General features: G+C 49.4%; 1 protein-coding gene across 2 annotated transcripts in view; it reads right to left on the bottom strand.

Moving 5' to 3' along the window:
* Window positions 1-19,186, bottom strand: part of Dnajc17 (DnaJ heat shock protein family (Hsp40) member C17) — a 30,104-nt gene that overhangs the window by 5,312 nt on the left and 5,606 nt on the right. Inside the window, exons 2-10 of one of the 2 annotated variants that reach the window (XM_021640569.2) lie at window positions 6,454-6,523; window positions 6,147-6,205; window positions 5,799-5,886; window positions 4,256-4,341; window positions 3,926-4,022; window positions 3,377-3,420; window positions 2,423-2,500; window positions 1,851-1,931; window positions 988-1,098 (exon numbers count right to left, since the gene is read on the bottom strand). In XM_021640569.2, the coding sequence (XP_021496244.2) occupies window positions 988-1,098; window positions 1,851-1,931; window positions 2,423-2,500; window positions 3,377-3,420; window positions 3,926-4,022; window positions 4,256-4,341; window positions 5,799-5,886; window positions 6,147-6,205; window positions 6,454-6,523 (714 nt within the window). Of the gene's footprint in view, window positions 1-987; window positions 1,237-1,850; window positions 1,932-2,422; window positions 2,501-3,376; window positions 3,421-3,925; window positions 4,023-4,255; window positions 4,342-5,798; window positions 5,887-6,146; window positions 6,206-6,453; window positions 6,524-19,186 lie in introns of those variants that run through there. The other variant, XM_060371507.1, reaches the window with a different exon arrangement.

Genomic DNA, 19,186 nt, shown 5'->3' with positions numbered 1-19,186 from the left:
GTAAGCTCCCAGGTGCCTACCTGCCTGCTGCCATGCTCCCCACATGATGGTCATGGACTCCACAACATTCTGGAGCCCCAAATTATATGCTTTCTTTTATAAGTTGCCTTGGTCCTGGTGACAAAACTGTCATGGCAATAGAAATTTAACTAGGACAGACACACTCCCCCCCCCCCCGTGCTTCCAATCTCCCAGGCAGGCGCAGGGACAGGGAGCCTGACGACAGGTAGGCAAGCTGTTTCAGAGAAGGAAAGAGCCAGGAGCGCTTCCCAAAGCAAACATGACTGGAAGGAGTCCTAAGCCCCAACCTCTGCAGTCAGGCTGAAAAACTGAGCCAAGAAGGACAGAGGAGCACAAGCCATGGCGGGGTTAGGAGGGGTAAGAGGCAGCTCTGGGCCCACAGTAGCTAGGAAGTAAACACTTCACGAGTGGGGCACCAGATGTAGCACACCAGGTTCAAGGTGAGACCTGACGTTCCTCTTCAGAGTTGGTTTGGGAGTGGGAAGCCAGAGACACACCTGGAAAACTCAAGTGCCGGGAAAACACCATCACTCTAGCCAGTTGCTTCTGGCCTCTTCACCCAATGCTAGGTTTCCTACAAATCCTTTACACCATGACCAAGAGCAAACAGAAGCCCTCTGGGTAGGGATGGTGCTCTAACAGCAGACAGGCAAGTAGGGCAAGCAAAGGACAACGTCTGTGGAGCTGTAGGGGTGCACTTCCCCTCCAGTGGGGTGTGAGCAGGACAATGGGTTTGATCCCAGTGCCAGAAAACAAATGAATGAGAACAGAAAGGAAAAAAACCTAGGACAGGGTGCTCTGGAGAGAAAAGGGCCGAGCAGGGAGTCGGCCCTCCTACCTGGGCTGGCGAGCCCTCCCAACCCATCCTACTCTTATGTGGCCTTGGGAAGAACAGGCATGACCGTGGAGGCAGAAGAGGGCCCCAAGCCCCAAGCAGAGCCAGCTGAGTGACTCCTGGCCTTTTACCTTTGACAGTCCGGGTTGGCTGGGGTCCACCATGCCCTGGGGCTGTCCCTCCAACCAGGAAATCTTCAGAGGGTTGTCCACCAGGCCCACTTCATTTCTGACGGCCAGCTCCTGCCAACAGAGTCATGTCCCATCCAGTCCAGCTCTAGGGGCTCATTCTAGCCCACAGAGACTAACACCAACATTCTCATCCTCTGAGTGAATCTGGGCAACCTCAGCAACCGAAGTTGCTATGCCGAAGTTCCGCTCCTGTGGGAGAGTGCAGGAGATGCACCCTCTGATTTGGAGAAACTAAAAGGAACATTCAGGGTGGGAGGCCATGCTGCACAGACTGTAGGCCATGCTGTGTGGACTGTAGACCATGCTGTGTGGACTGTAGACCATGCTGTGTGGAGTGGAGACCATGCTGTGTGGACTGTAGACCATGCTGTGTGGACTGTAGACCATGCTGTGTGGAGTGGAGACCATGCTGTGTGGACTGTAGACCATGCTGTGTGGACTGTAGACCATGCTGTGTGGAGTGGAGACCATGCTGTGTGGACTGTAGACCATGCTGTGTGGACTGTAGGCCATGCTGTGTGGAGTGGAGACCATGCTGTGTGGACTGTAGGCCACGCTGTGTGGAGTGGAGGCCATGCTGGTGCAGGCTGGAGGGTGTGATGTGAAGGCAGCTGGGGTGAAGTAAGTCAGAGCGTTTCCCATCCCATCTTGAAGCCAGAAGACCGTTTGGAGACGCTCAACTCTTAAGCTGACCTAAAGATCCACTGGCAGCGTGGGCCACCTAATTAGGAGGACCCATGAAACTGGGCTACTGCCCAGAATGACAGGACGGCCAGTGGCCCCCAAGCCCATCTAGTACTCACCGCAGCCCTGACAGTCGCAAACTCCACAATGGCGTTGCCTGCCTTTTTTCTGGACAGTACCAGGTTGAGCACCTCCCCGTACTATGGGGACGAGAGAGCCACAGTGAGTATGACTGGAAGGACAGAGCACGGCCCATTATGCTACAGTCCAGCCTTGGAATAAGCTCTTTCTAGGGACCCCAGGGAGAAGACTGGAGAGTAAATTAGGTGTTTCCATTTTCTGAGGTACGGAGGACAGCAAAGGTGAGGTGGGCAGAGCCCTGGGACTAGGCTAGTACACAGCACAGCTGTCTCCACTTCCGGAAGCGGGGAAGCAGAGGGGCTTCCATGTCAGACAGCCACCTCCTCTCCCCCAGCACATCCAGCTAAACGCTGTGCTTCAAGGCAAGGGTTGGGCTTAGGCAGGGAGGGAAAGGAGGCCAGAGGGGCACAAAACTCAGATGATGTGAGAACTAGCCTCGTGGAGTCTCGAGACTGATCCACGGTTATGAGACAGACAAGAAAGGATGAAGCTCAGGGCATTTGGGCTCTCTGGGCTAAGACAGGAAGTGGCAGCTGTCAGTGGAGCATACCTTTTGCAAGAGCCTCAGGAGGACTTCTCTGGAGTAGCCACCTTGGGACTCATCCTCCTTCTTGCACTGCCACTTTAGCTAAAAGATAGCATCGATCACACCAGGGTGCACAGTGAGCCTGCTACTGAGCGGACCCCCTGCTGCTCTCCAAGCTTGGGCAATTTCGACCACCCAAACCATGCTTCCTGTGGGGCACGTACACTGGGTGACCAGGGAAAACAGACATGGAGCTAGTCTAAGGTCAGAGACAACCCAAACTCCAAACTTGAGACCAAAAATCTCATCCTGAGACCGGAAGGAGTAGGACTGCTCCCTCCCTGCTTCCGCGCCTGCACGACCCACGTGCAGGTAGCCTGGTAACCCCAACCCCGCAATTCTCAAAGTGGTCACAGATAGTCACATAACCTGGCACCTGGATGCAAACAGAGCACCATCAGCACCCCAACCCCAACCAACAATATGCTCCCACCCTGGAAATCCCTTCCCACTCCCCAAGGTTATAAACGGACATAAGCTGTTTCACTAAATATCGTCTAAGAGCTGCTGTTTCATTGGGCTAAAGTCCTGGGAGGGAGAAGGCCTTCCCCCCAACTGGCTAGACCTGGGTGTTGGAGACCCCTCCCATTCCTGACTCTGCTTCATCCTACTCAGCTCGGTGTCTGGCAGCGCCTAGACACCCAGGGGGATGGAGCAGAACTCGAAACCACAGAAACAGGGGGAAGCAGCCTGATCAGTCTTAGTGACACTCTGTGCGCTGTAAGAACACGTCTCAAAGGGCTTTTGAGGATGCCTGGCTCACCCTGCCCATGTTACAGCCACTTGCCGTGGCAGGCACTGAGAGGCAGTCCTAGTGTCCAGGCCCAGGACGACAGAAGGATGTGACAGTTCCCCACGGCAAAGCGCCTGTTCTTGCTGAGGGCTGCTGTGCTGTGATCTCAGATCCTACAGACTCACCTTTAGTTTGGGGGTTCCTTTGCCTTCAATATTTTCTGTTCTTCCTAAAAATATTAGGGAAAAAAAAGGTAAAATTTCAGAGTCCAAGGTCTTCCAAAGGCGAGATGGCATCAGGCCAGAGGACTGATGTATAAAGGCTACTCATGCCTGCTCTGTCCTTATGAAGGGTCTTGTCGGAAAGCTAGATGCAATCCTACCCCATCCCTGGATAGCCTGCTCAGCCACTTCCTGCAGGTCACCTGTTAGCTTTCACAAATGAAATGCTGGGAACCACCCTAGGGGCCAGGGACAGACACAGACCTCGCGGTTCCGCTGAGGCCGGGTACCCCAAGGTCTTTCCCCTCCAGATCTGCTCTGGGACTGAGACCTGTGGAAAGCACAAAGGTCCTTCCTCCAAACTGGTGTGTCTCAGCAGGATGCCATGGAACACCACGGAGGTATTCTAGGCGTGCTGGTAGGCGGGACCTCCACAGCCGCTCCAGGAAGCAGCCTGCATGGCAACTCAGCACGATGAGGCACTCTCAGCCTGGAGGAAAAAGTGTATCTCACCTCTCAGCCTCTGCTCTCGGTCCTGGCGGATCTGCTCCTGGACCAGCCGTTGCTGCTCCTCCAACTGACGGGAACCCTCTTCTCGAAGGCGTGCAATCTGCAGAGCGGGAGGCGGAGGGGTGACAACTCTGCGCAGCTCCAGCTCCAGGTTGGCTCACCTTGCAAAGGTCCCTGGGAGGCTCCACCTGCAAGCTAGCGCTCAGCCTGTGGGTGGGACAGATCACCCAGCTCCCACAGAAGACAGAAAGAGCAAGCTCTCCCCCCTCAGCAGCAACTCAGGACCCTCCACCTCCAGCGGCGAGGACCCTCAGGCGTGGTCTGGGTACTCACCTCCTGCTCTAGTGTTGTGGTGCTCCGGCTCTCCTCTTCTTCCTCACTCCCCTGGGCCTGGGCCTGCCGCTCCCGGGCCTCCAGGTCTAGGCACAAGGGTTAAGTGGTCCAATTTCTAGCCTGCATATCTATTTTAGCCTCAGCCCACCCCAGCTCCGGCTGTTTCCCCCACACCTTGAACAGGATGGCACCATACAGCAACCCCACCCACCTCTTGCTGTGCCCACACATCCCGGTTACTTTATATTGCAAAGGGATATATGCGGAAGAGCTATGGGCTCCAGCCAAGCAGCCATTAAAACAGCTCACACTGCCCAGGCAGGTTCTCTCCATGAAGTAAACAGAGTACAGGTGGGAGCTGAGCCAGCCGCCCAGGGCCGTGTGGCAAAGATGCCCGTGGGTGGAGCTGCTTGCCTCTGTTACTGTGGCGTGGCACCACAGACTGACCTGACCTCGGCTTTGATTAATTTCTCAGCACAGAACTCAAGTTCTCACTGTCTCTCTTCCTCACTCTCCTCTGCCAAGCCTCACTGCGGCCTGAGTTCCAGCGGCCTCTCCTCCGACAGGCTGTCTGCCGCTGGTATACTCCCACGTCCTGAGGCTTGGGCCAAGACAACTGTTTAAGAAAGCCTTCTCTCGGGCCTAGGACTCGCTTTCTTCTTGGCCTACCTGGCTTACCCGGAAATCCCCGCCCTCTGCCTCCCGCCCCAGTTTAGACCTTGTACATGCCAAGCAAGTGTTCGGCCACTAAGCTAGGCCCTAGCCCATGTGCTGCTTTGGTAAATTTATAAATGACTGAACTGGGGCTGGTGAGATGCCTCAGCAGGGAAATGCACTGGCTGCCATGCACGAAGACTTGAGTTCAGCTCCTGAACCCACGTTGGGGAAGGAGCGAGCTGGTTCTTGCAAATTGTCTTCTAACACCCACAGGTGCCCCGTGGCACGCAGGTGCACACTCAGACACTAAATGAATAAACGTAAAATGTATCTTTACAAGTTGAGCTGTGTTTTGCTCCCTGGGAACTGCTCCCCAAAGCACAGGCTCAGTAGGAAGGGGCCGGAGTGAACGGAAAGAGCCAGCCTCCACAGGTAAGAACACAGGCCTTACTGGAACTTGGTGTAATCCCCACTCCCTCCCGCCAGCTTCCGGGCTTCATAAAGGCATATTCCTTATTACTTTTCTGTGTTTTGTCTGCATGCACTACCTGCATGCCTGGTGCCTGGAGACATCAGAAGAGAGCATCAAATCCCTGGAACTGGAGTTACAGATGCCTGTGAGCTATCATGTGGGTGCTAGGAGTTGAACTCGGGTCTTCTGCCTGAGCAAAAAGTGCTTTTAACCACTGAGCCACATCTCCAGCCCTAAGTGTCTTAACTCGAATAGGAAATCTAGTAACTGATAGCATTCCTGAAAGTGCCTTTAGGACCTAGCTTCTCCGAACAGTTTTGCCAGGACCTGGGCAAAGGCTCTAAGAAGAAAGGTGAGGCAGACTAGTGGGGCCAAGGGAAGCCCGAGGCGGGCCAGCCTGGCACGGTCACCTACCAAGCTTCACTTTCTTCCTTTTCTCGTCTAGTCTCTGGGTCCTCTCTGCTGCCTGCTTCTTGGCTTTCCTCACCTTGTCATAAGCAGCCTGGCAAAAAAAACCCAAAAGAGCAGAATCAGCTGGAGAATAAGCAAGAGTCCAGGTATCTTCTTGGCCCCTGTCCCCATCAGTCATTAGCATCTCTGGGGCGTGGCCAACAAGTTGGAACCGCAGGGCAGAGGGTCAAGGTCCCTCACATGCATAGTCAAGCCTTCCCCAGCTTAGCTTCTGAGATGGGTTAGATTAGGTAGTTGGAGACAGCAGTCTCTGGTCATGGGGACAGTTCAGGTAAAGGGGGTGGTACCTACCCTGGCGGCAGCGTCAGTCAGTACCTCCAAGGCCTGGGAAAGCTGGTGGAAGAGTTCAGCTACACATAAGGAAAAAAAAAGAGAGAGAGAGAGAGAAGAGAAAAAAATGAAGCTGGATGCGATGATCTTGGGCTTCCTCGGGAGAATACTTCAAAGAAGCCAGTATCGGCACACCACAGAGCAACAATGGACGGTCAGTATGTTCTCAACTGACGGGACGCCCCTACCTTGTGAGGCTGAGCCCTACACTGCTCAAGGCAGGCCGTGTGCCCACACCCACAGCACAGACACGCAGAGAGAGTCTCACCTGCTCTGGGGTTATCTGGATTTTTGTCCGGGTGGCAGGACAGCGCTTTTTGCCTGTATGCCTTCTTCACCTAGAAGAGTCAGAAAACATAATCAGTCTCCTTTCCCGAGGGACGACAGGAAAGCCTCCTAAGAGATGTGGTGATCTAGCCCATGCCACCAAAAGAGGTTCACAGCCACCATGACTCCTGTAATAAAGAAGGTGAAGGCCATGGAGGGAGCTGGCCGCCGACACCCAGCAGGAGGGCAGGGCCTGCTTCTAGCAGAGCTGGGCCTCATCCCTTGGTCCTGGTGTCAGTACAGCCACTAGGAAGCAGCTACCAGACGCATTCCTGGTGGGCACGGAAGGAACTTCAGCTGATAACCTTGGGCATTACACACGGGCATTACACACTGATTTTTAAGTCATCTCCTGTTTTTGTGTGTGCTCAATGACACAGTGTGCGTGTGGAAGCAGAGGACAGCATGCGGAGCTCGTTCTTCATTCCACCAAGTGGGTTCCAGAGATGACACTCAGATGCTCTGCTGAGGTGCCGTGATGCACTGAGCCATCTTGGTGACCTCATCAACTACATTTTAAAACCTACTTTCCCTTTGAAATTAGGGATTTGAACCTGAGAGAAATAACAAAATAACCATATAAAGATGTTCAATACAACAACAATTAGTGGAACTAGCAGAACCTCTATCACCAGGTACCCATTAAAAACATGACAATGGCCTGGTGTGGTTGTACATGAAGGAGAGTCAGAGTTCAAGGCTGTCCTGTGCTATATAACAAGTTACAAGCCGGCCTGGGCTACAAAATAACCACTACCTGGGCTGGAGAGATGGCTCAGTGGGTAAGGACACTTGCTGTCAAGTCTGACAACCTGATCAATCCCTGGAACTCTAAAGTGGAAGGAGAGAACCAACTCCCACAGGTTGTCCTCCGACTGCAGCAAGCATAGCATGGCACATATGTGTAAATACTCCTACATACATATATACACAGACACACACACTCAAAATAAATATCATTTTAGATTCATTTTTATTTGGGGGAACAAGGTCTCTCTACATAGCCCTGGCTTTCCTGGAACTCACTCTGTAGACCAGGCTGTCCTGGAACCCATAGAGATCTGCCTGCCTCCGTCTCCTGAGTCCTGGGATTAAAGCTAAGTGCCATTGCATCCATCTTAAAAAATTTTAAGAGAGAAACATCAGTACTCAAAACTATGTACACAGTAACCACTCTGGAGTTTTCTTTTCCTTTCCTCTTTCTGGTTTTGCAAGACAGTGTTTCTCTGTGCAGCCCTAGCTGGCCTGGAAGTGCTGAGGCTACAGAAGACGGTCTCTCCAGGATTATTTCAAAGGCCTGCTGAGTCTCTGAAGCTTGAGTTGACTGAGCAGCTCAGAGATAAAAGGCTGAAGGAGGAAGAGCAGTGGCATCAAGACAGGAAATCACAGTCACTGTGCTGCCCTCCTTCATCTGTCTTCAAACTATCTCCTCTCTTCCTATTTTTATTTTTATTTTTCCTTTCCTGAGACAGAGTTTCTCTGCGTAGCTTTAGCTGTTCTAGACTCACTTTGTAGACCAGGCTGGCCCTGAACTCAGAGATCCAGCTCCACCTGCCTCTGCCTCCCTGAGTGCTGGGACTACAGGCATGTACCACCACTCCTGGCAGATTTAAAATTTAAAAACAAATAAATCAAACAGTTACAGACACCTGGTCAGGCACATCATTGCTTTTTTTCTCAGAGCATCAGCAGCACTCTGAGAAAGTGATGAGGAGTGATGGCTCAGGCTGTAATCCAAGCAGCTGGGAGGCTAAGGCAGACGGGTTGTTTATAGTGGGGTACATGGTGAGTTCCAGAGACTCTGTCTCAAATACTTCTAGATAGATGGATGGGTGGATGGGTGGGGGGGTAGATGGAGATAGATAGATAGATAGATAGATAAGAAAGAAAAGAAAGAAAAAGAAAGAAAGAAAGAAAGAAAGAAAGAAAGAAAGAAAGAAAGAAAGAAAGCGAGCAAGAATCCTAGGCATGCACAAAAGGGGGAGGTGCTTTTTTTCCAACAGGGTCTTGATCTGACGTAGAACCAAGCTAACTGAATTTACTATGCAGTCTAGGCTGACCTTAAATGCACCTGTTCTTGTCTCCGCCTCCCAAGTACTACAATTACATACATCTACCACTAGGTCAAACTCTGGCATTTCTTATATCAGCAAAAATTTAAAAGCAGGGCCTGAAGAGATGGCTCAGTGGTTAAGAGCAGTTGTTCTTGCAAAGCACTGGGTTCACTTCCCAGCACCAAAACCCTAACTCCAGGGGATCTGGGGCCCTCTTCTGGCCTCTACAGGCACTGCATGCGTGCTGTGCACACACATAAAATAAAAAGTAAATAAACAATAGGTAAAAGCAATGGCTACCAAGAGGTTCTTGGACACGAGCGTCTGCCTCTGCCTCTGCGGTACTGCATCTCACTTGGGTTCTTGGGTACAGTTGCCTGCTGCTTAAACTCCTGGGAGGGGCAACTCAACATTGGCTTCTTGGTTTCACTTCTTTACTAAAGTGAGCTAAATAAAGACCTTCAGCCAACTTCTCCCAGGGGAGTCCAACAGGCAGGAACCTGACTCAAACTACCTCCAGTCACGGAGCCCAGGATCTCTGGGGTTGTGCCGCCACCTGCTGGGCTGAGCTGGTCTGGCTTTCCAGATGGGGCTGGAAGAGATGGAGGGCCTTGGGGAGTGGGGAGCATTCCATCTTCCCAGCTGCCTACTTACGCATTCCCCAGACCGCACTCTCATTGCCCCAGCTCTCTTATTAAAAGACTGCAGTGAGCTGGGCATGAAGGCTTCACATCTGTAACCCCCACCATCAGGGCACCGAGGCAAGAAAACGGGAAGCTCTGGACTAGGCTAGGCTACAGAAGGAAGCCACGTTTCAATCCTCCTCCCCTCCAAAAACCCAATACAACGGGAAGGAAGGAAACAGCTTGCTAGGTGGCTTCCTAGCACATGTGTGATCGCCATCTTGAACTGCATGTCCTTTGCCTTTCCCCTCCACTGACCCACAGCTGCATCTCTCTTACTTTTATTTCCTTGGTATCTTGAGACAGGGTCGCCCTGTGTTCGCTAGTATTAAGGAGATCCACTACCAGACCCGGGCCCCGTCCCTTTTATTTTTATGTCACTCTACCAACCTTTTTTTTTTTCACAAATATGCATATACACACACATATAAACTCTTTCTTTTTTTCCAAGACAGGGTCTCACTATGTAGTTCTGTCTGTCCTAGAACTCACTATGCAGTCCAGACCAGGCTGACCTTGAACTCACAGAGATCCACCTGCCTCTGCCTCCCAAGTGCTGGGATCACTGGGTTTAGTGTGCTCCTAAACCCAGCTTTTCTTTTAGATATAGATTAGATAGATAGATAGATAGATAGATAGATAGACAGATAAGATTGATAGATAAGATAGATATAAATATATATTGTTGTTGTTTAGAGACAGAGTTTCTCTGTGTAGCTTTGGTTGTGCTGGACTTACTTTGTAGACCAGGCTTGCCTTCAACTCACAGAGATCCGCCTGCCTCTGCCTCCCTGAGTGCTGGGATTACAGGCGGACACTACTGTACCTGGCTTCTTTTATATTTTAAGGTTCTGTACCTGCTTCTTTTTTTTTTAAAGTAAGGGAAATGGCACAAAAATATAGAGAGAAGCAGAACCTGGGTGTGGTTGCATACACCTATAATTTTAGCACGAGAGAGGCAGATAAGATTGCCAAGAACTCAAGGACTCCAGGGCTTACCTGGTCTATATGAAGATGTTCCAAACCATGTAGGCTACGATTGAGACTAACAGGAGAGGGGAAAAAAAACCCAAAAAACTATATAGGTGGAGGCAGGAGGATCAAGAGTTCAAGGTCATCCTCAGTTATATAGTGAGTTTTAGGCCATCTGGGGTCCCATCGAAAGAAAAAGGAGTGAGGGAAGTGAGGAAGAGAGGAAGAACATGAAGAAACAATTCATAAAACAATCTAAAGGGCTGGGTATAGAGGCACACTCCTTTAATCCCAGCACTCAGCAGGCACAAAAGGCAGATCTCTGAGTTTCAGGCTAGCCAGGACTACATAGTGAGACCCTGTCCCACCCCCCAAAAAAAATATGATTAATAAACAAGAAAAAATGTTTCGACCTCACACACAAAATCTAAGAGCTATTTTTCACCTATTAATTAACAAGTAAAAAAGGATGGTAGGTGGCTAAGATGGTTCAGGAGTTGAGAGCATTTGTTCTTGTAGAGGATTCAGGCTCAGTGCCCAGCACTTACATTTGTGTGGCTTACAACTGCCTGGAACTCCAGCGTTAGGGGATCCAACAGCCTCTTCTGGCCTCTGCACTCATTTGGTACACATTCATATACTCAGATATACACTTAATATAAAATACATAAATCTTTTAAAAAGAAAGAAGGGTGATATTTCATGTGTACCATAGAACTGGACCCTCAGACCTAAGCCAGGGTCTTTTCCTCCCTACCCTCAGCCCCCTTTTTTGAGACAGGGTTTCATATATACCATATCCACCCAGTTTTGACAACTTGCTGAATCTTAATCTCGCTTGGACTCGGGCTCTAAAGCACCCACTTCTTAGGGCTGCTGGAGGGGTTAAAGGAAACAGTATGCCACTCCCTACAAGTTCCTAAACTAAAGAGGGTGTGCTGGCTCATCCCTGGGATCATGGGGATGTGTTCATGCATAGGGACCAAAAGTTCAACGTCACACTATGCCTTGAGCAAGTTCAAGGCCAGCCTGAGCTAAATGAGATCCTGTCTCAATAACAAGTCAAAAGCTGGGCATGGTAACGCACACCTTTGATTGACGTACTGGAGCAGGACAACAGGGTGTTGAAAACCCAAACCTCTCCCTCACCCATTCCTCACAGGGGTAAGTAAGCCATACAGCAGTCTAGGAGCATGACACCCCTGCAGGAACTCCAGGAATGGGCCCTAGCACCCAAGTGAGCCAATCTGAATCGTCTGTGTGGACAGCAATGGTTTTAACTCTGCTGGAGATAGCCCTAATGTTCAATTCATGGCTGCCATGGGAGCTCTGAAATACTCACTGAAAAAGTGGAAGGCTTAGGGACACAGCCTGAGGTCCACCAGGGTGGCCATGAACCAATTCTCACTGGCCTAAGTATGTATGCCTGGATTAACTCGATATTACTTTATTTAACTGCTAAGCCTGCCCTGAGCAGAGCCTGTCCCTGGGATTGAGGCTGAAGGCTAACTCAGACTATGAACCAGTTGGCCTAGACTTTGGTGCTTTCTTACAAACTGGATCCCAGCTCTGTCCAACTCTTCTGATACTCTGGCAGCTGAAGAATTTCTCACCAGGTAAAAACTCTCCTAAAGCCATCTGTCCTCAGTTCTCAATGCTGTTTATTCAGGCTGGGCCTAGTAGCTGTTATTCTCAGCTACTTTAAGAGGCTGAGGTGGGAGTGTTAAATATTCAAGGCCTAGTTGGTTGTGGTGGCTCATGCCTCAAATCCTAGCACTCAGAATGCAGCAAAAGCTACATAGTGAAACCATGACTCAAAAAGACAAAAGGAAACAAAAACAAAACAAAATCCAAAGCCTGAATGCACAATTTTGTGAAACCTCTCAAAATAATAAAAAATATTAAGGACTGTAGATACAGTTCAGTGGTAGAACATCTGTCTGGCATGCAAAGGCCCTTGATTCAATTTTCAGCAGCAAATAAATAAACAAAGAAAAACAAGGTTATATTTGAGATTAAAATGTCCCACAGAAACCAGCAAGATGGCTTAGTGGATAAAAGCACTTGCTGAGCAGTTCACCCAACCTGAGTTTGATCCCGGAACCCACAGTGGAAGGGAAACCAACTCCCAAAAACAGTCTTCTGAGTGGCACCAGCTCTCCATCTTTTCCTATAGTTTTCCTGTCTCTCCAACTCTCAGAAACACTGGCATTCCGGCATTCCTGAGACTTCACAGAAAGGAGAAGCTGGTGACAGGCAGTTCAGGTGCTTTCCACCCTCCCACCCCTGTGCAGACCACAATTCAGAGGATCAGGCTGTCTCCAAGGCACAGCTCCAGAATGACAAGGAACTCAGGTGACCAAAAGCCCCAGAGGACTTTAAACTTTTCTTTTTGCTTTGTTTTTGAGACACAGTCTCATTATGCAGCCCTGGCTGGCCAGAAACTTGCTATGTAGACCAAGCTGGCCTAGAACTCACAAACATCCACCTGCGTCTACTTCCCATGTACACTACCATACCCGTTATAAACTGTAATTTGCACAAGGTTTTGGGTTTGTTTGGGTTTTTTTTTGTTTGTTTGTTTTGACACAGGAATCTCAGACTGGCAACAAATTCAACTACATAGCTAAAAAAATGACCTTGAACTTCTGATTCTCCTGCTTCCACCTCCTAAAGGCCTTTTTGGTTTGTTTGTTTTTTTTAATCCCTAATTTATTTGTGTATGTGTGTGTGTATGTATGTGTGTGTGTGTGTGTGTGTATCTGCACTGCATGTGGAGTGTAGTACCTCCACTTTTGGAGGCCAGGAGGCATCAGATCCTCTGGAGCAGAAGGTACAGGCAGCTGTGGGTGCTGAGAACTGGCGCCCTCTTGAATAGCAGAAAGAGCCCTTAACCACTGCGCCACCTCTCCAGCCCCCCAGGAAGGAACTCTAAGTTTTTTTAATTGGTGGTGGTAGTGGCAGTTGAATTTGTTTTTTTGAGAGGGTGCTCTCAGGGCCCAGACCAGGGAAACGAATAGCATCTAGTAGGCATCAATGCCAGTCACGAGAATAGGGCAAACATTCGTTTGCTTTTAACCAAAACCAATTAGAAAGCCTCAAAGAAGTCAACTAGTTCAGGCCCAAGGAAGAGTAGAAGGAGGTGGGTGCTCTCCTGACTGCCCCGCCCAGGCCAGCCTCACCACCATTTCATCACTTCCCACTCTACCTGCTAACACCTGCTCTCTGAGCCAGGCCACGCCTTTAATTACAGCACGCAGGAGGCAGAGGCAGGTGGATCTTTGCGGTTTCTAGGCTAGCCTGGTCTACAAAGTGAATTCCAGGACAGCCAAAGCTACACAGTGAGACCTATCTCAAAAATACAAAACAAAACAAAACAAAACAAAACAAAACAAAAAGTCTAGAAAAGACAGCTTACTGAGGCAGAGTACAAGAACAGCCAGTGGGAACCAGCCCGTGCCACAGAGCTGAGAAGTAAGGCGGCGGCAGCTCTCAGCCCCTTCTGGAGCTCCGTAACTGGTTCCACAATCACAGCAGGCCAGCCTAGCGGGGTGGCCCCAGCAGGGCTCCTGCCACATTCAGGGTGCTTTCCTCAGGTGTCCAGCAGGGTCTTGGACAATCCTCCTGTCCACAGTTTCACCTCTTGAAGCGAAGGGACTCCTGACTCACCCAGAAAAGCAAGGGCTGAGGGATCCAATAAATAGAAACAGCCATCATTAACTTAAAAGAAAGCTGCCCGACAAAGAACAGGTCATTATTTTTTAAAGGCAGCTGTCATTTCTTGTAGTAAAACTTGGAGCCAGGTAAATAAGAGGTCCAAGTAATTAGACCCCGTTCTCAAAGGCCAGGCCAATCAGTAGCACTCAGACAAGGAGACATGGGGAGGCAGTGACTACAGGGGCAGAATGAAAAACACCATCTGGATGAACCAGCTGGAAAGCCATGAGCAGCCCCAGTTCAGAAGTGGGAACATTCTGCCATCACAGCCTGGGCACTCACCTCTCCCCAAGCCCAAGGAGGCAGACATCGCATCCCCTTGCTCCCAGGAACACCAGGGGTTATGTGACTGCCTGACGTCACAGGCAGAAAGGGAACACGGGACTCTGGGCACAAGATCTAAGACTCCTCTCTGTAACAGTTCAAGGCCAATCTGAACAACATCACGAGACCCTGTCTCATAAAATAGAACAAGGACTGGAGGGATGGTTCATCAGTTAAAAGCACTAGATGATCTTCCAGAGGACACAGGTTCAAATCCCAGCACCCACAAGTCACCTTACAAGTCTGTTACTCTAGTTCCCGGGAATATGACTTCCCCTTCTGACCTCTGTGGGCACCAGGCATGCACATGACACACACACAAATATCCCGGAACCAGTTGTGGAGCTCCAGGAGGGGCTGAGAGCTGCTGCCACATTATCCCTTCTACCCTGCTCTGTGGCAAGGGCTGTGGAGAAGTAACATTTAGTTCCCACTGGCTGTTCTTGTACTCTGCCTCAGTAAGCTGTCTTTTTTAGACTTATTTGTTTTGTTTTGTTTCGTTTTGTCTTTTTGAGACAGGTTCTCACTGTATAGTTCTGACTGTCCTGGAACTCTGGCTGTGCAGACAGGCTGTCCTCAAACTCAACAGCTCCGTTTGTATCTGCCTCTGGAGTACTAGGATTAAAGGCATGTGCCACTATACTTGACACAGAATAAAACAAACTGCTGGGTGGTGGTGGTGCACATCTTTAACTCCAGCACTTAGGAGACAGAGGCAGGTAGATCGCTGAGTTTGAGGCCAACCAGGTCTACAGAGTGACTCTGAGGCCAGCCAAGGCTGCACAGAGAAACCCTGTCCCGAAAAACCAAAATGAATGAATGAATGAATGAATGAATGCCCAACTAGGTATGTTGGCACACCTTTGTGATGCCAGCATTTAGAATGCTGAAGCAAAAGGATCAAAGGTTTAAGGCCAGCCTTGGCTACATATGGAGGCCACCATGGGCTATATAAGACCTGGTCTCAGAAAACAAACAGCAAAAAAACCAACAACAACAAAGGAAACAAATGAGCAACAGTCCCCTCTGTCTGAAAGATTGGTCACTATTATTCCTTTTACCCACACAGAAACAATATTGAAACCCTCAACTGTCTGGACACTCAAGAGACTGTGGGCCACTCCCATTGGACACAAGCAGAGAGGCAGCCATCCCACACCATCCTCCTCAGCTCAAGGTCTCCAAAATATAAGCCGGTGGGCTTGAGATGATTCTGGGGGTGCCCGAGCCCCACACCGAGGTCTCTCTCATGCTAGCCATGGCCAGTGACGCAATCTCAGGACAGGGCCTATTCCACCAGGAACAGCTAAAGCATGCGCTCAGCCTGGCTAGCTTTTCCTAGAGCCTGGCCTCTACGGCACTCAGGATTGGGGGGCCTCAGTGCATCCTCTTTGGTCTTCCCTTCCCTTTGCTCTCACTTCTAAGTCCTCCCTTCCTTTAGCCCTCCCAACACTCCTCAACTTCCAGCTAATCACCTGGAACACAAACGAGCCCTCCTTTTCTCCCTCACATACCAACCTTCCCTCCAGCCTCGTTTCTCTTCCTACCTCTTTTAAACATCTCAAACCCAGGCTCAGATTCCAAAACCTTTCTCACCTTCTTGTCTCAGTCTGCTGATCCCAACCCCCAGATCCACGAGACATCCTGGCCCTGCTGCCCCATTCTTCCCAAAGCCTGCTCTCACCCTCGATCAACCGCCAGAGCTCTGGGGACCCGGACCAAGAGACATTCTGCCTCTCCTAGGGGTAGAACTTCTCTCTCTCAGCTTGCGCCTTCCCACAGAGAGTTCATCATATCCCCTTTCATAAACATGACAAGTTTCCTTCAAAAACACAAACATACATCCACACGCGCACGCGAACACACAATTACAAATGGAAACTATTTTGAAAGCTGCCTTAGCTGAAATGGAAACTGTGGTGTCTAACATTTCCTAAAGCCTCCCAGCTCAGTTCACACTGCTGGGCTCACCATGTCAGGTGGCTCTAGTCACATGGATGAAGTCTTTGTCACTCCTAAAGAGCTGGGGGTGGACCTCCGGGACCCACAGATCATTTCTGGTTGCCCTAATTGCTCCTGGAGTGTAGAGAGTAGTGTTCAGGTCTGGGCAGGGACTCTGCATTTACTACTTGCCTTGTGCCAGGCAAATCAATTAACCCCTTTGAGACTTGGTTTTCTCATCTATAAACTGGAGTTAATGGTCCTTGCCTGCCTTCTAGCCTTGTTTTGAAGATCGCATCAAATGAACTAGACATGGGAAAGCTCTCTGGTATCATATAAGTGTGAGGCATTACTCTGAGCGCTAATGAGCAGCTTCCCAACGCAAACGAATCATGGCTTTTTACTCAGCAAGCAGGTGCTTAACTTCAAAACTCCAGAGCTTCGGCCAGTGGCGAGTAAAACACAGGCCCACGGGACTGCTTACCAGCACCACGCACCACCCCTGGACCTTGCTGAGGAGAACCAGTGTCCTCCACTGGAGTCCTCAGTACCTAGCCAAAAAGGGTCTAGACATGGTCTATCACACACACCCCGAGTCCACAAATGACCCCTAGTTACCCAAAGAATCCAACAGGTCAAAGCCCACATCTTCCAGGTTCATTTCCTGTACCACCCTCAACAAGCAGCTATGTCTTCTTAAGGAAGAGCTATCCCCTGGTACACCTTCATCTCCCCTTGCTCCTTCCTTCAAGCTCTTTTCTGGCGTCTAGCCTCAAAACTGATAGTTTTTTGTTTTGTTTTAAGATTTATTTATTTAGCTGGGCAGTAGAGGTGCAGACCTCTGATCCCAGCACTCGGGAGGCAGACGCAAGCAGTTCTCTGACCAGGCCAGCCTGGTCTACAGAGTGAATTCCAGAACAGCCAGGGTTATACAGGGAAACCCTGTCTCAACCTGCTCACCCCCCAAAAAAAATTTTTTTAAATGTATTTTATGTATATCCTTTGCTGCATGTATGTCTACACACCAGAAGAGGGGAGTAGATCCTATTACAGATAGATGTAAGCCGCCACGTGAGTGCTGGGAATTGAACTCAGGATGCCTGGGAGAACAGCCAGGGTTCCTAATGGCTGAGCCATCTCTCCAACCTCTGATGGTTTTTAAAGAAACAGTGTTGAGCTGGGCCTGGTGGCACATGCCTTTAATCCTAGCACTAGGTAGGCAGGGACAGGAGGATCTTTCTGAGTTCCATGCCAGCCTAATCTATATAGCAAGTTCCAGGACTACCTAGGAAATGTGTCTCAAAAAAATTAACAATAAAAAAGAAATAAGCTGGGCATAGTGGTGTATGCCTTTAATCCCAGCACTCAGGGAGGCAGAGGTAGGCAGACCCCTGTGGGTTGGAGGCCAGCCTGGTCTAAAAAAGGTCCAAGAGAGCCAAGGCTACACAGAGAAACCCTGTCTCAACAAAAACAAAAAATACTGACAAGCGGTAATTCTCACTGAAGATTAGTTAGAAAAACTCTTACTTAATGCATACCATGTATCTGTAGGAGGTCATCATTTGATTAGAAAAGGTAAGCTTTGGGGCTAGAGATGGTCAGCAGTTACAAGCATTACTGATCTTTCAGAGGACCTGAGTTCAATTCCTAGCACCCACATCAGATGGCTCACAACCACCTGTGATCCAGAGCATCAAATGCCTCCTGCCTTGACAGGCACTTGTATTCATGTACCCATGCCCAATAAATAGACACATACACATGATTTTTAAAAAATAAAAAATAAAGCTTTGAGACTGGAGAGATGGCTTAGTGGTTCAGAAGACTGACTAGTTTTTTTTAGAGGACCCGGGGTCAATTCCATGCATCCACACGGCAGCTCACAACTGTATGTTAACTCCACGATCTGACACTCTCACACAGACATACATGCAGGCAAAACACCACTGCACCTAAAATAAAAATATTTTTTTATAATAAAAATGAGTAAAACCTTAAAGAAAAAAGGCACACTTCTAGGAAAATCATGATTAGCCTCCAGATTTCAAAATGATGAGCCCCAGGAGCAAGAAACAAGAGCTAGAAACAAAACAGAAGCGGGAACAACTTCCATTCACATCTGTATCAGCACCAAGCACAGCCTGACACCCAGGAGGCACCTAACAGAAGGTTCTCAGGCTATGACACAGCTTAGCTCAGTGGAAGAGCGCAGGCTGACTATGGATAAGGCCCTGGATTTGATTCCCAAAAGAAACATCTACAGGAAATGTTTCTTGCCTCTTCACACAAGCCTGTTTCTGTCTAAGCACATAAAGAGGAAGGACAGGCAGCTTGACTTTGTGAAGGTTCAGGGTGTGCCTGCCTGGGCAAGGCGATGGGTACCTGGTATGCTGCGTCAAATGTCGAGGATTCAAGCGCAGATGGGTGACCTTACACCTACTTGGTGGGAAAGTAAATTCGTACAACCTTTCTGCAAGGCGGTTTGCATTATGAATCATAATCTTGTAAATACATTAACTTTTGGTCTACTCCACTCTGCCTGAAAACAACACTGTATGCTATTCAATCATTCACCAAGTGTTTACCGAGTGTCTGTCCAGGGCTAGGCATTGTTCTAGGAGCTAGAAACTGCAGCAAACAAAACAGGAAGTCCTTGCCAGGATTTTTTACACCCTCATGGGTGAGGCCAAAAACGAGCAACTGTCATTTACATAAAATGCAGCTGCCAGGACTCACAGCTGGAGGACCAGGCCCAGTGAAGGTGTGGGACAACTGATTGGACCAGCTCATCAGGGAGAGCCTCTCCCAGAGGTCAGTTAGACGGCCAAATGTCCAAAGCAAAGAATGTAACTATCAGAAGTATTAAGTGTAGAAGTCCCTGAAACAGGTCTGTTTGGTGAGTTTAAAAAAAGAAAACACAACACACACACACACACACACAGCTGCTCTTGTGGAGGACCCAGGCTTGATTCCCAGCACGAAA

This window comes from Meriones unguiculatus, chromosome 18 (genome assembly GCF_030254825.1).
Source record: "Meriones unguiculatus strain TT.TT164.6M chromosome 18, Bangor_MerUng_6.1, whole genome shotgun sequence".
Classification (NCBI taxonomy): domain Eukaryota; kingdom Metazoa; phylum Chordata; class Mammalia; order Rodentia; family Muridae; genus Meriones; species Meriones unguiculatus.
This window is presented reverse-complemented; position numbering and strand designations above follow the sequence as displayed.